Source organism: Stegostoma tigrinum, chromosome 11 (assembly GCF_030684315.1).
Source record: "Stegostoma tigrinum isolate sSteTig4 chromosome 11, sSteTig4.hap1, whole genome shotgun sequence".
Lineage (NCBI taxonomy): Eukaryota > Metazoa > Chordata > Chondrichthyes > Orectolobiformes > Stegostomatidae > Stegostoma > Stegostoma tigrinum.
The window spans coordinates 49,624,200-49,640,584 of NC_081364.1; the positions used below are offsets into that span (position 1 = coordinate 49,624,200).

At 40.6% G+C, this 16,385-nt stretch overlaps 1 protein-coding gene and 1 long non-coding RNA gene across 3 annotated transcripts in view; one reads left to right on the plus strand and one right to left on the minus strand.

Annotated features, from left to right (window-relative positions):
* The window catches only part of LOC132210259 (uncharacterized), a 65,281-nt gene extending 62,556 nt beyond the window's left edge, over positions 1 to 2,725 (plus strand). The window contains exon 3 of the long non-coding RNA XR_009446500.1: positions 2,505 to 2,725. This is a non-coding gene — a long non-coding RNA (uncharacterized LOC132210259). The remainder of the gene's footprint in view (positions 1 to 2,504) is intronic.
* The window catches only part of LOC125460192 (receptor-type tyrosine-protein phosphatase gamma-like), a 693,348-nt gene that overhangs the window by 20,460 nt on the left and 656,503 nt on the right, over positions 1 to 16,385 (minus strand). For both annotated transcript variants that reach the window (XM_059649945.1, XM_048547332.2), the window contains 6 exons: positions 14,241 to 14,413; positions 11,990 to 12,125; positions 9,416 to 9,562; positions 3,453 to 3,546; positions 2,461 to 2,537; positions 572 to 700 (listed from right to left, as the gene is read on the minus strand). In XM_059649945.1, coding sequence (XP_059505928.1) covers positions 572 to 700; positions 2,461 to 2,537; positions 3,453 to 3,546; positions 9,416 to 9,562; positions 11,990 to 12,125; positions 14,241 to 14,413 — 756 coding nt within the window. The remainder of the gene's footprint in view (positions 1 to 571; positions 701 to 2,460; positions 2,538 to 3,452; positions 3,547 to 9,415; positions 9,563 to 11,989; positions 12,126 to 14,240; positions 14,414 to 16,385) is intronic.

Consider the following 16,385-nt stretch of genomic DNA (forward strand, 5'->3'; position numbering starts at 1 on the left):
TTTTATTCAGCATGTAGTTTTACTTGATAATCTCCTGGTGGTGACCTTACTTCAGAGCAAAAATATTGTGATCTGGCCATAATATTTTTCAAAGTAATGAGCCTCATCATAGGACACTATTAAAGGTAAGCATAATAACTGACATGGCAAATCAGTCAATTACAGGTGCACTGAGAATTAGATCAGACAGCGGCAGAAGTCCACTGTTTAGCTCTTAACTTAAAGTGGGGAAGTGCTAATCAGAGTAACAAGGACCACAGAAGATGGAAATATAAGAGCGGAGAATCAGTGATGCCACACAAAGCAATAGTGATTTTGGGTTCCTAAAATATTTGTTGACCATTAAATTTACACTTTTTTCCCCTTAAAGTTGTTTTTCTTATTGCAATTGCTTTTAAGCTTATGTAATTAAGTTCCTAGATTCTTCCTTATATCAAAATCTATTTCAGATAGCATTTTCAAAATAAATCGGGTATACCCAATTATTATTTTAAAATAAAACTTTCAAAAAAAACTTAATGTAATTAAAACAGCTGAAAAAATTAGATTATAACAAAATTTGAATACTCACTAGTCCATGGTTGTCTGGTAACATGACAATAATCTGTGCATTATGGTCCCAAATCATTCGCCAAAAGTCCTTTGTGGTGTGAGGCAAGGGATGCTGGGTAATAATAAATTCATTACTTCTGTAATAGCCCTGTAAAAATTGAGAAAACACTTTAATCAGTGTTGTCTATATGATGATTAGTGGCATAGTGAAAAATGAGATAACTAAACATGCCATTCTTTCATCATGATTACATTAAAATCCTGGAACTCCCTACTTACCAGTATGTGGGAATACCTTCACCACATTGACTACAATGGTTCAAGAAGGCAGCTGGTCATCATCTTCTCAAGGACAATTAAAGATGGACAATAAATTCTGGTCTTGCTGTGACAACCACATCCCAAGAACTAATAATTTTTTGGGAAAGGTTAGCAAGGAATTAGGAAACCACCTCTGAGACAGTTGGAACTGCCAATGCTGGAGTCTTAGATAACAAGGTGTGGAGCTGGATGAACACAGCAGGCCAAGCAGCATCAGAGGAGCAGGAAAGCTGATCTTTCGATTCTGGATCTTTCTTCAGAAAAAAGGGTCCAGACCCTAAACGTCAGCTTTCCTGTTCCTCTGATGCTGCCTGGCCTGCTTCATTCACCCAGCTTCACACCTTGTTATCTGTAGGAAACCACCTCTGCATTTTACTCAATTATGTGATTTTGTTTTACATCTATCTGACACTACAGTTGGTTTACTTCATATTTGGAAGACAGCATCACCAACAGTGCGGTATCACTCAGAACTGGACTGAAATATCGGTCTAGATTATTAGCTCAAATCTTTGGAGTTGAACTTGAACCAATAAGCTCTTGACTTGGAGTGACAGCTGCCACATTCTTAGATGGAACGAAGCCAAAGTGGACAAAGACATGATAATTTCTCATTTACAACAAAGGTTCTCCAATTCAACTTGATACCTAAATGTAAGGTGGCAGGATTATTCTTTGATCAATCTGTGAACATATAGAATCACAGTCGTAAAATTCATACAGTGCAGATAGTGGCCATTCGGCCTATCCAGTCTACACTGACCCTCCAAAGAACATCCTGCTCAGACCTAATTCCCAACCCTATCCTAGTAACCCTATATTTATCATGGCTAAATCCGCCTGCCTTGCACATCTCTGGACACTGCAGGGGAATTCAGCATAACCAATCCACCCAACCTGAACATATAAAAACTGCTATTATGCTTTCATACGACTTCAATGCACCTCTGCGTGTAGGGTATCTACATGTACACTCTCAGAAATTGCACGCTTTACTATTCTTTTTGATCTCTACCATCCATAGTTTGTCCTAGTTTTAAAGCAAGGCCCTCTCACTTTCTCCAGTAGTGTTGTTTGTCTACATTTATGGGCATTTTAGTCAACCTGATTGATAATGATATCACAGAACCTTGCAGCAGGTGGAACTTTAACCTAGGGCTTCTAGGTCAGAGGCAGGGATACTACCACAGTGCCAGAAGTGCCCCAAAAATTGACTAAGACTCAGATGTTTTGGAAGACTAGGCTATTACATGTGAATACTGCAGTGTGCATACAGTGCGTAGATTGTTTAAAAGGGTTATTTACGTTTCTATAATTATAAGTTACTAAATACAGCTCTCTCATATAATGTCAATGTCTTCTTTTACATTTATCTCTCCTCTGCTCTGTTCTCTTTTGTTGATGTCAAAGTTAAATAATCAGTTACATCATTATTATTTCCATATTCCATTGTACTACAATTAACGAACAGGCTGTGCTTGTGATAGAAAAATAAGCCACGTGAGGTGTTAGTACATTTGATACTTTTAAAATTATATTTAGATTATAGCTTTCAATATTTAAAAAAACTACTTCGGCAGTACTTACCATGATGTAGGAGGCATTAATATAATCAGTTCCTTTTGTTCCAGGCAATGGGGCAAGGCCTACCCGAGCTCGTTCAGCTGAAAGACAGAATATGATCACAACGTTTGTGATGGAAGAAGATTGTGAAAAATAAATACATTCCACTCATGCGTATATGATTCCCTCCTAAGAAAATAAAGCAATGCGTAACAAAGACATAATTGTACAGGCTCCAGAAAGCATGCTGGAAGGTGTGTGCAAGGGGGGGAAGAAAAAATCTGAGGTGGTGGGGGTGGCATTTGACAAGCGGTGGTGAAGGTGGTGAACAGGCCTCTTGCATCTATGCCAAGTCAGGATTCTAAGTAGCCAATTAAGGTATTTTACCCATGTTGGGTGGACAATTCTCCATGGGGGGAGACCATAGCTGTACCCTGGCTGCCTCCTTGTAGGTTCAGGATTAGGGCATCCTCTAGCCCATACAGGGATTTATCTGATTGGCTGGCAGGCTTTGCAAGGTGACTTCATTCCTTAAACATGCTGTTCATTGCCTGCAGTATGTAAAACTGGCTGGGGCTCCCATAAGTGGCCAATGTGGGGTAACATTTCCCCACCCGACATTCCAGCTGGTGGCCAGGACCCCTGTCATTCTATGAAATTCTGACCAAGGTATTGTACAATAAAATTAGACTTTTAGTCACCAATTTTTCCAAATCTAAAATAGACTTTTTCAACATGGTTATAAACCAATATTTGGCCAAAGCAATATGAGTTCATAGTCTTAATTAGCTACTTTAAGTACTGAAACCAAGCTTGTATGCTTCGCATGATAGAACAGGGTTAAAGAGGGATACTTAAAGAATAGATAGCTAAAATAATCTTTTTCACTTTCCAATTAGTAATTGTGAAGTCTCACTGCAAAGATACTTAAGGTTCTTCCAATGAATCTTCAAAAATGTGCAAAATGGTTGTATATACAAATATATCAGCTTTCACTGAAGTAGAAGTTATCTTACATGGCACAACTGAGGAGTTTCTGTTCTTCTCTTTATTGCATTCTTTTTGGGCACTGAAGCACTCTATAAATTTTGCATTACACTGAGTTACCAACTGTAAAAAGAGAGTTCATTGAAACATCAGTAGGGAGAATCAATATTTACGAATCTCAATAGTAGATTTTCAAAAATGAAAAATTGTTAAAAATTACAACTTTCTAAGAATATTTGTATATCACAATATAACATAAATGAGAAATAAACACTGAAGTTAACATGAAGATGATTTAGGCCGTGTCTGGTACAGATGCCACCTCTCATTAGTGCAATTGTGCATATGTACATTGACACCACCCGACGTCATGGAAGTGAGAAATGTTATTAATGGAATGCAGAACGTTTAGGCCTCAATGACTCCAATGGCACATTGACTGACAAGGGTCAGTGGGAGGTGTGGTGGGGACAGGCACAGCAGCAGCCTTGATCTCTAGGCACAGCATGCAGTCCTAGGACAGGTGGCAGGGCACCATTGGCAGTCGGAGAGGGCAGACGTGGTAGCCATCTTGGTTCCCACATGCATTTGCTCTCATGTTGCTAAACAGGAGTGAAGTTGCATCAGCAGTACACATGCAGACCCTTCCGGTGGCCTGTCACAGCCTGCTGACACTATCACCCACCCCTTCCTCTGTTACATCGATGACTGTGTCGGCGCCGCCTTGTGCTCCCACGAGGTGCTCGAACAGTTCGTCCACTTTACGAACACCTTCCACCCCAACCTTAAGTTCACCTGGACCATCTCTGATACCTCTCTCTTCTTGCTAGATCTCTGTCACCATCTTCGGGAGCCACCTGAAAACTGATATCTATTTCAAGCCTACCAACTCCGACAGCTACCTTGACTACACCTCCTCTCACCCACCTTCCTGCAAGGATGCAATCCCCTATTCCCAATTCCTCTGCTGCCGCCACCACCACATCTGCTCTCAAGATCAGGCATTCCACTCCTGGACATCCCAGATGTCCTCGTTTTTCAAGGACTGCAATTTCCCCCCACAGTGGTCGAAAACACCCTCGACCGCAGCTCTTTCCCTCACACCTCCTCCCCACAATAAAAACAGACAGAACTCCCCTTGTCCTCATGTATTACCCCATTAACCTCCGGATCGAACACAATCGTTCTCCGCCACTTCTGCCACCTGCAATCTGACCCCACTACGAAGGATATACTTCACATCCCACCCTGCCTTCTGGAGGAAGCACACTCTCCGCAACTTCCTCATCCGCTCCACACTCCCCACTAGCCCCACCATACCCGGCACCTCTGTCTGCACCCACAGGAAGTACTACACCTGCCCCTACACCTCCCCACTCACCTTCATCCCAGGCCCCAAGAAAACCTTCCACATTAAACAGATGTTCATCTGCACATCTGCTAATGTAGTCTACTGTGTCCGAAGTGACCTCCTCTACATCGGGAAGACCAAGCGGAGGCTCAGAGACTGCTTTGTGCAGCACCTATGCGCAGCTTGCGACAAACAACACCTCCCATTTCAACTCCCCCTCCCACTCCCTGGATGACACGTCCATCCTGGGCCTCTTCCAGAGTCACAATGATGCCACCCAAAAACTGGAGGAACAGCACCTCATACTCTGTCTTTGAACCCTACAACCTAATGGTCTCAATGTAGACTTTACGAGCTTCAAAATCTCCCCACTCCTGATCTCATCCCAAAACCAGCCCTCCCTCTTGTCCTTGACCTGCCCATCTTCTCACCCACCCATCTGCTGCTCCTACCTCACTGACCCAACCCCACCTCCACTTCCTGCCTACCCTCTCCCCTACTAGCTTCATCTCTGCCTCCTCAACCTGTCTGTCTTCCCTCCCACCTACCCACCCCTCCCTCCTCACTGACCAACCCCTATCCTAATTCTCTACCTACACTCACCTGTACTAGCTTCATCCCACCTCCTTGACCTGTCCGTCTTCTTTCCATTTATCTGCTCCATATCCACCTTCTATCACCGCCTCCTGCGCTCTCTATTTATTTCAGAGCCTCCTTTTCCTCCCCCATTTCTGAAGAAGGGTCCAGACAGAAATGTCAGCTTTCCTGCTCCTCTGCTGCTACCTGGCCTGCTGTGTTCATCCAGCTCCACACTGTGCTATCTCAGACCCCAGCATTGGCAGTTCCTACTAGCCCTTATGTATGAGACTATGTGCCTGCATTCCTAAGATCCAGTTTAGCATTTGGGAGAGCATGTATGGAATATTAATTCTGTTCTGCAATGGGAAATATTTAATGTTAGAAGAAATTTTACACCTCTACATATAGTAGACTTAGAAGTAATCTTTACACCAGAATTTTTAAAATGCTGCAGTAGTCAATTGTTCAATATTCCAAATAATGAAACTGGATTTGCAATGAAATTGTCAAGCCTAGTCCTGTTTCTGAAGAGAGATCAACAGAAATCCAACGTAAATGAAGAATAAATTCATTTGACGAATTTTAATCCTTAGGATAAGAAACTGGGCTAGCCACATTTTAAGAGGAATGCTAGGTGAGCAGTTTATTTACATGGCATCACTAGCAGACTTAGTGATTCCATGGATGCAGTCAGCTCCACAGGGGCCACTCCTGTGTGACCCAGGCCAGATTCTTCATTAATGTCATTAAAGAATGCTATGTAGGCAGTAGACTGCATTGGTGACTGCCATTGGAAAGTCCATGTAGTCTGTGTAGCACTGCTGGAAGCACTAGTACACAAACATTCATCTCTTCCTGACAGACAAATGACCTTTCTTTTGAAGAAGGAAAACAACTACAAGTAATTGAAATGAAATTTTTTAACATAATTGACACAATGCAACTGTCTAAATTAACATAGAAAGCTTGCAAAATACTTGTGTAAACAGCACTTATTTAGTTAATAGTGATCAGAGACAAAAAATTAGAAACTGGATCGCACAAAGCCTCCATTGAAAGCAACAACATTGGTGATAACAATAGCAGCAGTGTGCCAAGAATTCTAAATAGCTTTGAGGTAATAAAGTTGCCCTGATGTGTAAGCACAAAGGTAATAGGAAGTGGTAGGAACTCTGTAGGCCAGATTAAAGAGGTTTGTGGATCACGCCTTATATATCAGTACCTTTAAAACAGCATTAACTAATGTTTCATTTTGATGATTTGTTGGTACAAAAAGCTTCAATACATCTGGTTCAGGCTAGCATTAAAAATGAATACTATGTTAACAAAATTAACAACATGTCCAGTACAATTGGAACAAAGCGTTGCTTACTTAGCCTGACTTCCCATCTATTATTCAGGACCGGGGCAGAGGTTTTCCATTTGCAAATCTACCAAGAGACTTGTGGAGGCTGGATCAAAAAGTATTTAAAGAAGATTTGATAGATTTTTGATGACTGTGTGCGTTAACAGCCATGCTGAGGTGGCTTGAAAGAGGAGTTAAGGCCTGGGGCAGATTGACCATGATCTTGTTGAGTGGCACAGCAGGCTTGGGGGAACTGGATAGCCTACTGATGCTTCCAATGTTCTCGTAACATTAGCACAATTGATGGGCATTCAGTTAGTCCAACTGAATAATGCACATTGGAGGATATTGTTGAGATATTCTTATTCTAATTGAACTGAACATCAAGAACCTTTCTCTATGCACTATTAGTAAAAACAGAATTCAGGCACTATCATTGATTAGCATTTGTATATTCTGAGACATAATTGTAGTTACCAAATGTGCAAACAGTGAAACTCTCGAAACCTCTTCATAAAATAATGGGGTTGTGGTGCGAAAAGCATTCACAACTTTAAACTTGCTGACTAGAAGAGATTGGCATCCTGAAGATTATCTGTGTTTGCTGTTCTTCAAGTGGCTACAAAATCTCTGGTAACCAGATAATGTGCAGAGGGGCCTGCAGCAAGCCTCAGTATCGGGTTTTTCTAAGCAACTGTCCATTTTCCACTTAGCATCAAGCTCTCAATCTTCTATTTTGTAACTTAAGAAACTAACACGATTATGCCTGTTCTCCATTTTTTTCGAACATTCTCTCACCACTTCCCCCACCTCCAACCCTAAAACCTTCTCTTTTTCATTTTGTTCTTTGTAGAGAGGACCTATTCTCTCCCTTTCACATGTTCATTTAAACCTTTTTAAGTTTTTTTTTGCATCACTAACAATCCCACTGTCTTTTGCACTGTCCTCTGCCTCTGTCAAAAGTATATCTTAGAATCCCTACAGTGTGGAAACAGGCCCTTTGGCCCAACAAGTCCACACTGACCCTTGGAGCATCCCATCCAGACCCTTCCGCCTATAACCCATACAGCCCTGGGCACTTTGGGCAATTTAGCTTGGCCAATCCACCTAGCCTGCACATCTTTGGACTGTGGGAGGAAGTCGGAGCACCCAGAGGAAAACCAAACAGATACAGGGAGAATGTGCAAACTCCACACAGACAGTCCCCTGAGGCTGGAATCAAACCCGGGTCCCTGGCGCTGTGAGACTGCAGTGCTAACTTTCCAAAACGTTTCAGTTCTGAAGAAGAACCCTATTAGACACAGAATGTTCACGATTTCTCTCTCTACAGATGATATTAGACCTTGCTGAATTTCTCCAGCTTTCTCATTGCTTATTTCAGATTTCCAGTTTTGTAGTGTTTTTCCTTTATAACTTGCCATTCAATTGCATCCCAAGAAACTGGATAGGAAACTGAGGTGGGAGGCTGGGAATGTCACATCCCACAATTTGCAGCCGACACTTGATCTACATTTACTGTAGCTGTAGGCTTAATCCTTCTGGATAGACTCAAAGGGTCTATCATCTCTGTTTCTATCTCATTATCATGAATGCAGTAGTACTGTAACATTGAACTGCAAGTTGTTTGGACATACTGTAGAACATAATCCAGTAAAGATGGACTATGTTAGCTTAGTTATGGAACAACGTAATGAGGTACTGAAGATTCTTATTAGCTTTATGAATGATGAGCATAAAATATCATGGCTGAAAAGTCTAGATTGACACAGATTGCTTCTAAAGAGGGCAATAAGTGGAAGAAATACAGATTCTTCACTATTGATCAAGCAACTCAAGACTGAATGATTTACAATGTGGCGTTATTGCCCCCTTGGGTTAAGAGCAATACTGGGTTTTTATATTTTATTTTCTAAATACATGATGTAAGCACAGCTGTGTTTTTATTGTGGAATAAAGCTGTAAATAATGCATCTTAAGAAAGATCTGAACCACTGTCAATGTTGAATCTGTTTTTACTGTTCGCACTATTCAGAAAGCAGAATGAGTTTCAGATTGATCCCAACATAACAACCATTGGAAGAAATTAAATTTACTATGAAATGCAAAAACTTTGCATTGTGAACGCGTAATTTGGAAATTCTACCACTGAACCATAGATTTTGTTTTCCGTACAGGTAGCAAGCAATTTGGTTTTAAAACAGAGGGACTTAAAACCAACAATGTATTGTAGTTATTGTTCACTTCAAAACAGAAATAGCGTGAATGCTGCCACCACTAACCTATGCAGAGGAATTCCAAATAATCATATACTTCTTTTTTTGGGTTCACTGTAAGCATTTATGGTCTAATGAAGCAGCAACAGGTGCAAAGGGTGGTGATGCCGCACCAAAGCGGTAGCAGAGTATTTAAAATTAAGTAATCAAAATTAGTCATGAAACTGTGTAAGCTGTCATTGAAATTCAGGCACTTCCAGATTCAAGATATTCTACATACGCCAACGGTAAAAGCAAGTCTAGAAACTTTCTGATAAGAAAATCTTTCAAGTGGCTTTGCTAAATTATTTTCAACAACATCAAACTTTATTTTTCCACTCTAAACTATGCAAAATTTTTAATAAAATGCCTGTACTGAAAAATAGTGCTAGCTGATAAGTAGATCCGCTAGCATACTATCACAAAGCACAGAATGGAACAAAGATTCTAGTTCCAGTAACCAACCTTAAACTGTTTCTCCAGCCTCATCTTCCCAGATATTCCTGGAATTAAAATGTTGTTGACATAACTATGTAACTGAGCGGCCGGTACTTCTGTCTCCTTCCCATGTATTGCTTCCCGCAAGGCTTCATGGATGAAAATGTACTGTTCCTTAAAGACAAAGGATAGAACAAAAAAAAGACTGTTTGTTTATTTATGCTCCTATTGTCATGCATGCACAGTCCTACTTAATACGTAAGAGGATCAAATGTCATTATTTATCTTTTGGAATTTTGATAAAATGTTGTTGACATTATTCTGTTTCTCTCTCCACAAATGTTGCCTGGCCTGCTGAATATTCCTAGTGTTTTCTAGTTTCATTTTAGAGTTTCAACATCTGCCACACTTTACTTTCTCATTATTATTTACCTGCAGTGGGAAAAGATTAAAATGATGGAGCAGAAATTAATCTAGATCCATTTTTCCTCATTTAATTTGATCCCTGGCTCCCATTGGCAGAGCTGGCACATGCTGCCAGTGTTGTTCATATTACTTACAGACATGTTTCCCGAGTGTAGACTTCAATTTGGTTCAAGACTGATTTAGTTGTCAGCAACTTTCAAGTAAGCCCCCCCAAGGGAGTCTTGAAGCTGGCTATAGGGGAGGGGAGTGCAATTGTGACTCCAGTATGTTTCAAAATATCTTCCCACACTTTCATTTGGTTGTTAGTTTCTATAGATTCTGAGTGGGATAAATTCCACTGTCTGCATTACTCATTGCAGACACATTTCTAAAAGTAGTCCTCAGTAGCCATGAGGCACCTCATTTATATATTCAAGAACCCTCAGGCTTGTTTTACACAGCTTTCTTGAAATTTAGTAGTGAGATCAGTGCTTTTGCAGATGAGGGCAGGCTATCCTGCAGCTTAACTGGTTTGTTTTGTGTCTATTATTTGGATCCTAAAACATGCACAACGCATACAAATTTCTAATTCCATTTAGTTTCCAGTAATGAATGGAAAATATTTCTTTCAATTTCTCAAAGTTCTTTCCATTAACGAGCTTTCCACACCACACTCCAGCAGTACAACTGTCAACTCACCTTGAGCAACACCATGGGAGGTATTATATTCACGCAGGGCTTTGGTGCAGGCAGATGTTACTGTTAATGTCAGACTTGGTTACAGATGCATATATTTCTTGCTTATTGCCTAGGTATTTTTAACCTCCACGCTGGAACTTACAGGCATGTTCCAGTCTCCAAACCTCCTGGCCGATGCAGCAATTAAACTCTGAACAGACTTGGCCTAAGATTTACTTAAAATAATTAAAATTGTTGCCTTGAAGGGACATATCACCACCACAGAAAAATAATGCATTAAGCTTAATATCATCCAGCACCCTGGTCATTACAGAACAGACTATCCAATGAATAAATAATCTAGCAATCTCAACGAAGGTCTAGCAGTATATGGGAAGAATATGTTGCATTTATTAGATTTTCTTACAGATTCAGACAACTTAAGTAAAATCATCAAGGATTTTGTCCTAGATTCTGCCCTGGAGACTGAAATGCATGAGCAATTTATTTACCTCTAAATCCATCTTGACAATTTAGAAAATTATAATGTGTGAAGGTAAAGTCACTATAGTCCTGCCAGACCATAGGCCTGCCGTCTCATTAGAGACACCATGCCTCAGATAAGGGGGGAGGGTGACTCTCCTTGAGACCTCCATGTAATCTCCACTGATGAGGGAACTGAACCCAAGCTGTTGGTATCCCTTTGCATTGCAAACCAGCCATCCAGCCAATTGAACTAACCAACCATGTAAATTGGAGAAGATATAAAATCTGAACCTGCATGTGATACTTAGTCTGCAGAGTCACTTGGATAACTTCAGATAGACAGGTGAACTGAAACTTGATGAACTGAGAAATTAAGGACAATTGAAGTTTAATTTATTTCTTAAAGTCAAAAGAGATGGCAAACAAATTTGCTAACAAATTCCTCAAGGTGCTTGTACTCAAGGTTAATGGCTTGGCCTCCTCCTAGGATACTTCATATAGCTAGCACAATAATGCCTTTCTCACAGAAAAATATTTCAGGATAACTCACAGAAGCATGAACTGGATTATATCTATATTTTGGCTCAAATGTATGGTTGTCCCACTTTCTCCAGCTCATCATAGCTTTTAATCCCACATGTACTGTGACAGAAACACAGGAGACAGGAGTATAGGAGGATGATTTATTTTTATCACTACCATTACAGTATATATAACTAATGTATTCCACCTATTCTGAGTTCTCAAATTAGGTTTGTGGAACTAGTAAAGCACCAGTATTCTTTTCAATATGCTTCATAAGTCAAATATAAATAATTTCTCTCACAACCCACACAAGAAGAAAATTTAGAATTCTGCTAAAAATATCAATCAAATGTCAAGCTTTGAATCTAAACATGAGATCCATTTTCTGAACATTCCCTGGAGGTGCAAACCACTTCTGTAAACTGTGTCAAATGTTACCTTGGTAACTCTGCTCAATGTTAGCTTGGTATTGTCATAAATTCCATGCTATGTATAATTGGTATTTACCTCTGTTTGGACTAGGTAGTTCCTCTGAGTCCTGATGTGTTTGAGAAAGCCAAGGACATTAACTGTGTTTTTATCTTTTATTTGTTTCAACATGCTATCAAGCACAATGTATGTTCCAGTTCTGCCAACACCAGCACTAAATAGGGAATAAAGAGAACAAGGATATGATACAGAGTGCAGCAAAAGCCATTTAAAAATTAAATCTATCTGCAAGATCAAATGATACTTTATGTTGATTAAATTACTATGCATGCTTGAAGAGTTTTTTTGTTAATTCCATGGAAACATTTGATTAAAAATGACTGTTCTCTCTATTATAAATAATTGGCTCAATGCAAAATATTTAATTGGCCATGCAAGTGTAATTATTGACAAAAGCTATCTTCGCTTTGGAAGTATCACGTTTGGTCAGAATTGATTAACACTCACACAGCTTTGTGACCAAACAACTTAATGGTTATTTCTTTTCGGATATGTGTGCTTCATTTTTCCCTCTATTCTTCCACTTTCTGTATGCCATTCCAATGTTGTGAATAGATATCAATGCCATTCTTGAGCTGGTCTTGCATAACAAAGGACAACCCGTAAATGATAACTGAGCTTCCAATACTCCTGGGCCTTACCTGCCCCACAACCCCATTTATGTGAAACTCTCACTTCCACAAAATTGGGTAGACAAAATCAGCAACTCACAAAAAGGAGGGCCTGAACCAATGTCGCATCATTCATTGACGCAGTATGTTCAGCAACCATTTGCAGTGCCCCTCTTTCAATTTCTTTTGCTTTGCCTTTATTATACGCAATGGAATGGAGATCCTGCTAATAGTGCAGTTGGGAAAATAAACCTGAAATACACTAGACACTGAACTGATTTAGCCAAGACAAAATCCTGCCAAAATGTCCACTCAATGTCATTTGTGTAAGGCTGGACATAAATTCTCCCATGAAGTTGCGCACTCAGGTGACATTTTTGACTGTAATTGATTATTGACTCGAACATTGAGGTATCAAAATTACAGAATTAAATTAATTTCATCCTGAAACTTTATTCAAAAAATTGCTGCAACTGAAGAAACAGGCAATAGAGTGGTTTCAACTACTTGTAGATCGTAAGTCTTATCGAACAAGGGAAGACCAACTGAGTGAATTTTAACAAAGTTAAAGTGAAGTTTAAGTGCTATAAATTATTTGTAGCATCAGTTTGACAAAATGATCCAATTGAGGTTTTAAATGATTGCTGATCTCTGCAGCTATATGTTATCATTGGTGGATTAACGTAACCATGGGTTGGGAGGTGGGGAGGCAGAGGGGGTGGGGCCCTCTTGTGATGCAGTGATAGTGACTGTACATCAGAAGCAGGAGACCCAAGGTCAAGTCCTAATTGTTCTAGAGGTGTGTCATAACTGTTTTGACCAAGTTGTTAGAAAATATCTATAACCATGGATTTAGGAATCTTGCAATGTAAAGGCAGTGTCCCTGCCTCTGAACCAGGATACCTAGATCAAAGTATGTCATAGCACATCTGAGCAGACTGATTTTAAAAAAAAATGAGCAGGTTGTTGTTTTTAGTTGTTTGGAGATTCAAGGGTCTTTTGTGATGCAGTGGTAACATACCTACCTCTGGACCAGGAGGCCCAGGTTGAAGCCCCACATGCTTCAGAAGTGTTTTGGATCAAGACGTTGAAAAATAGCTCAAATTCAGTTACTTTTGAGCACATTTGTGCTGCTATGGCTGTATCTGTGTATGCCTAGGTTCAAGTCCTACCTTCTCCAGGAGGTGTGTATTAATATCTCTGAACAGATTGATTAGAAAACATCACAACCATGGGTGCCAGTGATCTTCCACATTTCTGGACACAATATGATGAACACTTTGATCAGGTACAATTGGTAGGAATGCACCATGCCAACCAGTGGGCATGGCCACTTTTGTGAGAAGCATTGCTTCAACTGAACTGATGTTTGAACTCAACCTAAAACGTCGTGGAAACTCAAGGGTAAATCGTTACAGGCATAATTCACTCAGATTTTAAATTCTACAATCCCTTGTATCATTCATTCAATTCTGCCTGGGTTGCCTGATAAGTGTGCAGAAACCATGCAGAAATTCCTGCACATCATTGTCGCAACCTCGCTAAGATGATCCTGTGACATGAAAATTAATTTAATGCAATGAACTGAATTAAATGTGTCATCATATATACATAGGCATCCTTCAAATCTTTGAGGAGAAATTAATATTTATAATTACCTGCAATGAACCACTACCGGTCCCATGTCTGGTATCTGAGCTGCAGATGACTTTCTCACGAAGGTGAGTACAGGAAGGGCATATTCTGGTACCCCCATGTCAGGCCACTGTGTATAGTGGTACTGGATAACCATTCGCTCATTCTGACGTCCCTTCGGGTTTCCTTTTTGTCCCTGTAACCGCAGTTAATTTGCATCAGTGAATGTGTGAAATTTTATTTGATGAGTGATTGGCAAACCTTAAGCTGTGTCAATGATTCATACAGTCATACATCACTACTAAGCCCAACACCCACGTGTAATATTTCTGCAACTGCAAAATGCATTGACAGCACCAACAGTGAATGACAGAAGTATGGAACAACCTCATAAAAGTATAATAAATCCAATAAGATCAGAACAGAATTAATTAATAATGCTTACTTCAACTTTAAATGGCTAGGAATTTCATATCAGAAAGAAGGGGTCACGCAGAAAATTCATTTATTTCTCAGATGACAATTCAAAATTGATTAGTAATGAAATCAATGACATCTCTAATTTTTGCTCTTGTTGGAATTCTTTTAGCAGACAAAATTTAATATTGTTTGACTGAATTTTGTAATCTCCCTTATGTAGATCTGCCCAGATCATACAATATTGTCTTTGTGAGTTTGGAAGAGGCCTGCAGAGGAGACAAGCGACTAATCTGTGATTAATCCTCTGAAAACATTCCAAGACTACTGATATGCATTCTTCTAGGAAGACATTAAACTAAGTACTTAGCTACATGTTGAGGTGGTAGATCTGAGAAGAACAGTGAGTTCTGCAGATGTCCTTGCAAACATTTATTTCTTTATCAATGTCAGTAAGAATATTGGGCAAGATTATCCATGGACCTTCAATCTTACATATATCGCCATTCCAATCCTTTCTTGCGAAAGGAGGGAGCTCCGCATGTCTGAGGAGATTCCCACCAAGATTCCCAAAGAAGTATACAGCCACACTTCCATTCTGATAGTTCAATGTGCAGAACTCCCAGGGGAAGGCAAACCATGCCCTTTACCACAGCAGTCAGCTGCCTTATTCAGTAATTTAAAAGTCCTGACAGTCGCTTTGACAGCTGCTGTCAACCCATAAGGTCATAAGGTAAGTTTGATGTTGGGGTGCTAGTTGGGTAAGGGTGTAGGGTGCCAGGTGGGTAAGGTGCCAAGTGGGTCAGGATAGTCTGCTAGGTAGTCCCACTTAAGTAAGACACCAGGCTGCCAGGTACATAGGGAACTAGGTGGGTAAAGTGCCAGATGGGTAGGGAGTAGGCTGCTGGGATAGAATGCCAACTTGTAAGGAAGTGAGGTGCCAGGTACCAGGTAAAAGTGATGCAGTCTTATATTGGGGAGGAGAAAGGAGGCATAAGGTGGGTCAAAAAGGGGGGTTGGGTCCAGTCCAGGTGGTGTGTGGGTGGAGGGAATATTTGCTGTGGACTCCGGAGAAGAGAAGAGCATGTCCGACTTTGGGGGAAAGGGGTACTGTGTCCAGTCATAAGAGGTGACGGGGAAAAGTGTTTGGGGAAGGATTCAGGTCAGGTAAAGAGCAGGAGAAGGTGGGGGGGGGGGGGGGGGGGGGTGGAGAGCGCAAAATGTGTGTGTGTCCTGTGGCAGGGAACAGGGTGAGATCAGATGGTGAGGGATAGGAGTCAGGTTCGATGGTGAAAGAGTTGGGTGGGAGGTCAGGCCAGGGGCAAGGCAGGGGTGGTGGCCATGTGCAGAACAAGGGAATGGTGAGGGGTTGTGTCCAGAGGCAGGGGAAATGGTTCTCAGATCAGGATCTGGATGGTGTAAGTGGTCTGGGGTGCTCTAGTTGGGGCTGTTTAAAGTCAGTATGGGATCAGTTGAATAGTTACTCAGGAATTCAACTGTATATTTAATGATCTCATGTTTTTTGAGTGATTATTAACTTAATTCATCCAAACCCTCCACAGTCTCCGATTTAAATGGAGACTCTTGGAGGATTCCAGTCATAGAGGAATTGCCCAGCAGGAAATTCAATTTTGCGGGCAATTCCTTCAGAGACTGCAGTGATGTGGATACTGTATTTGTAACTCCCATCGATGATGCGATAATGACAGTCAAGCCATAGGAAAACCTGGGACCATTGTTCTCTCATTACT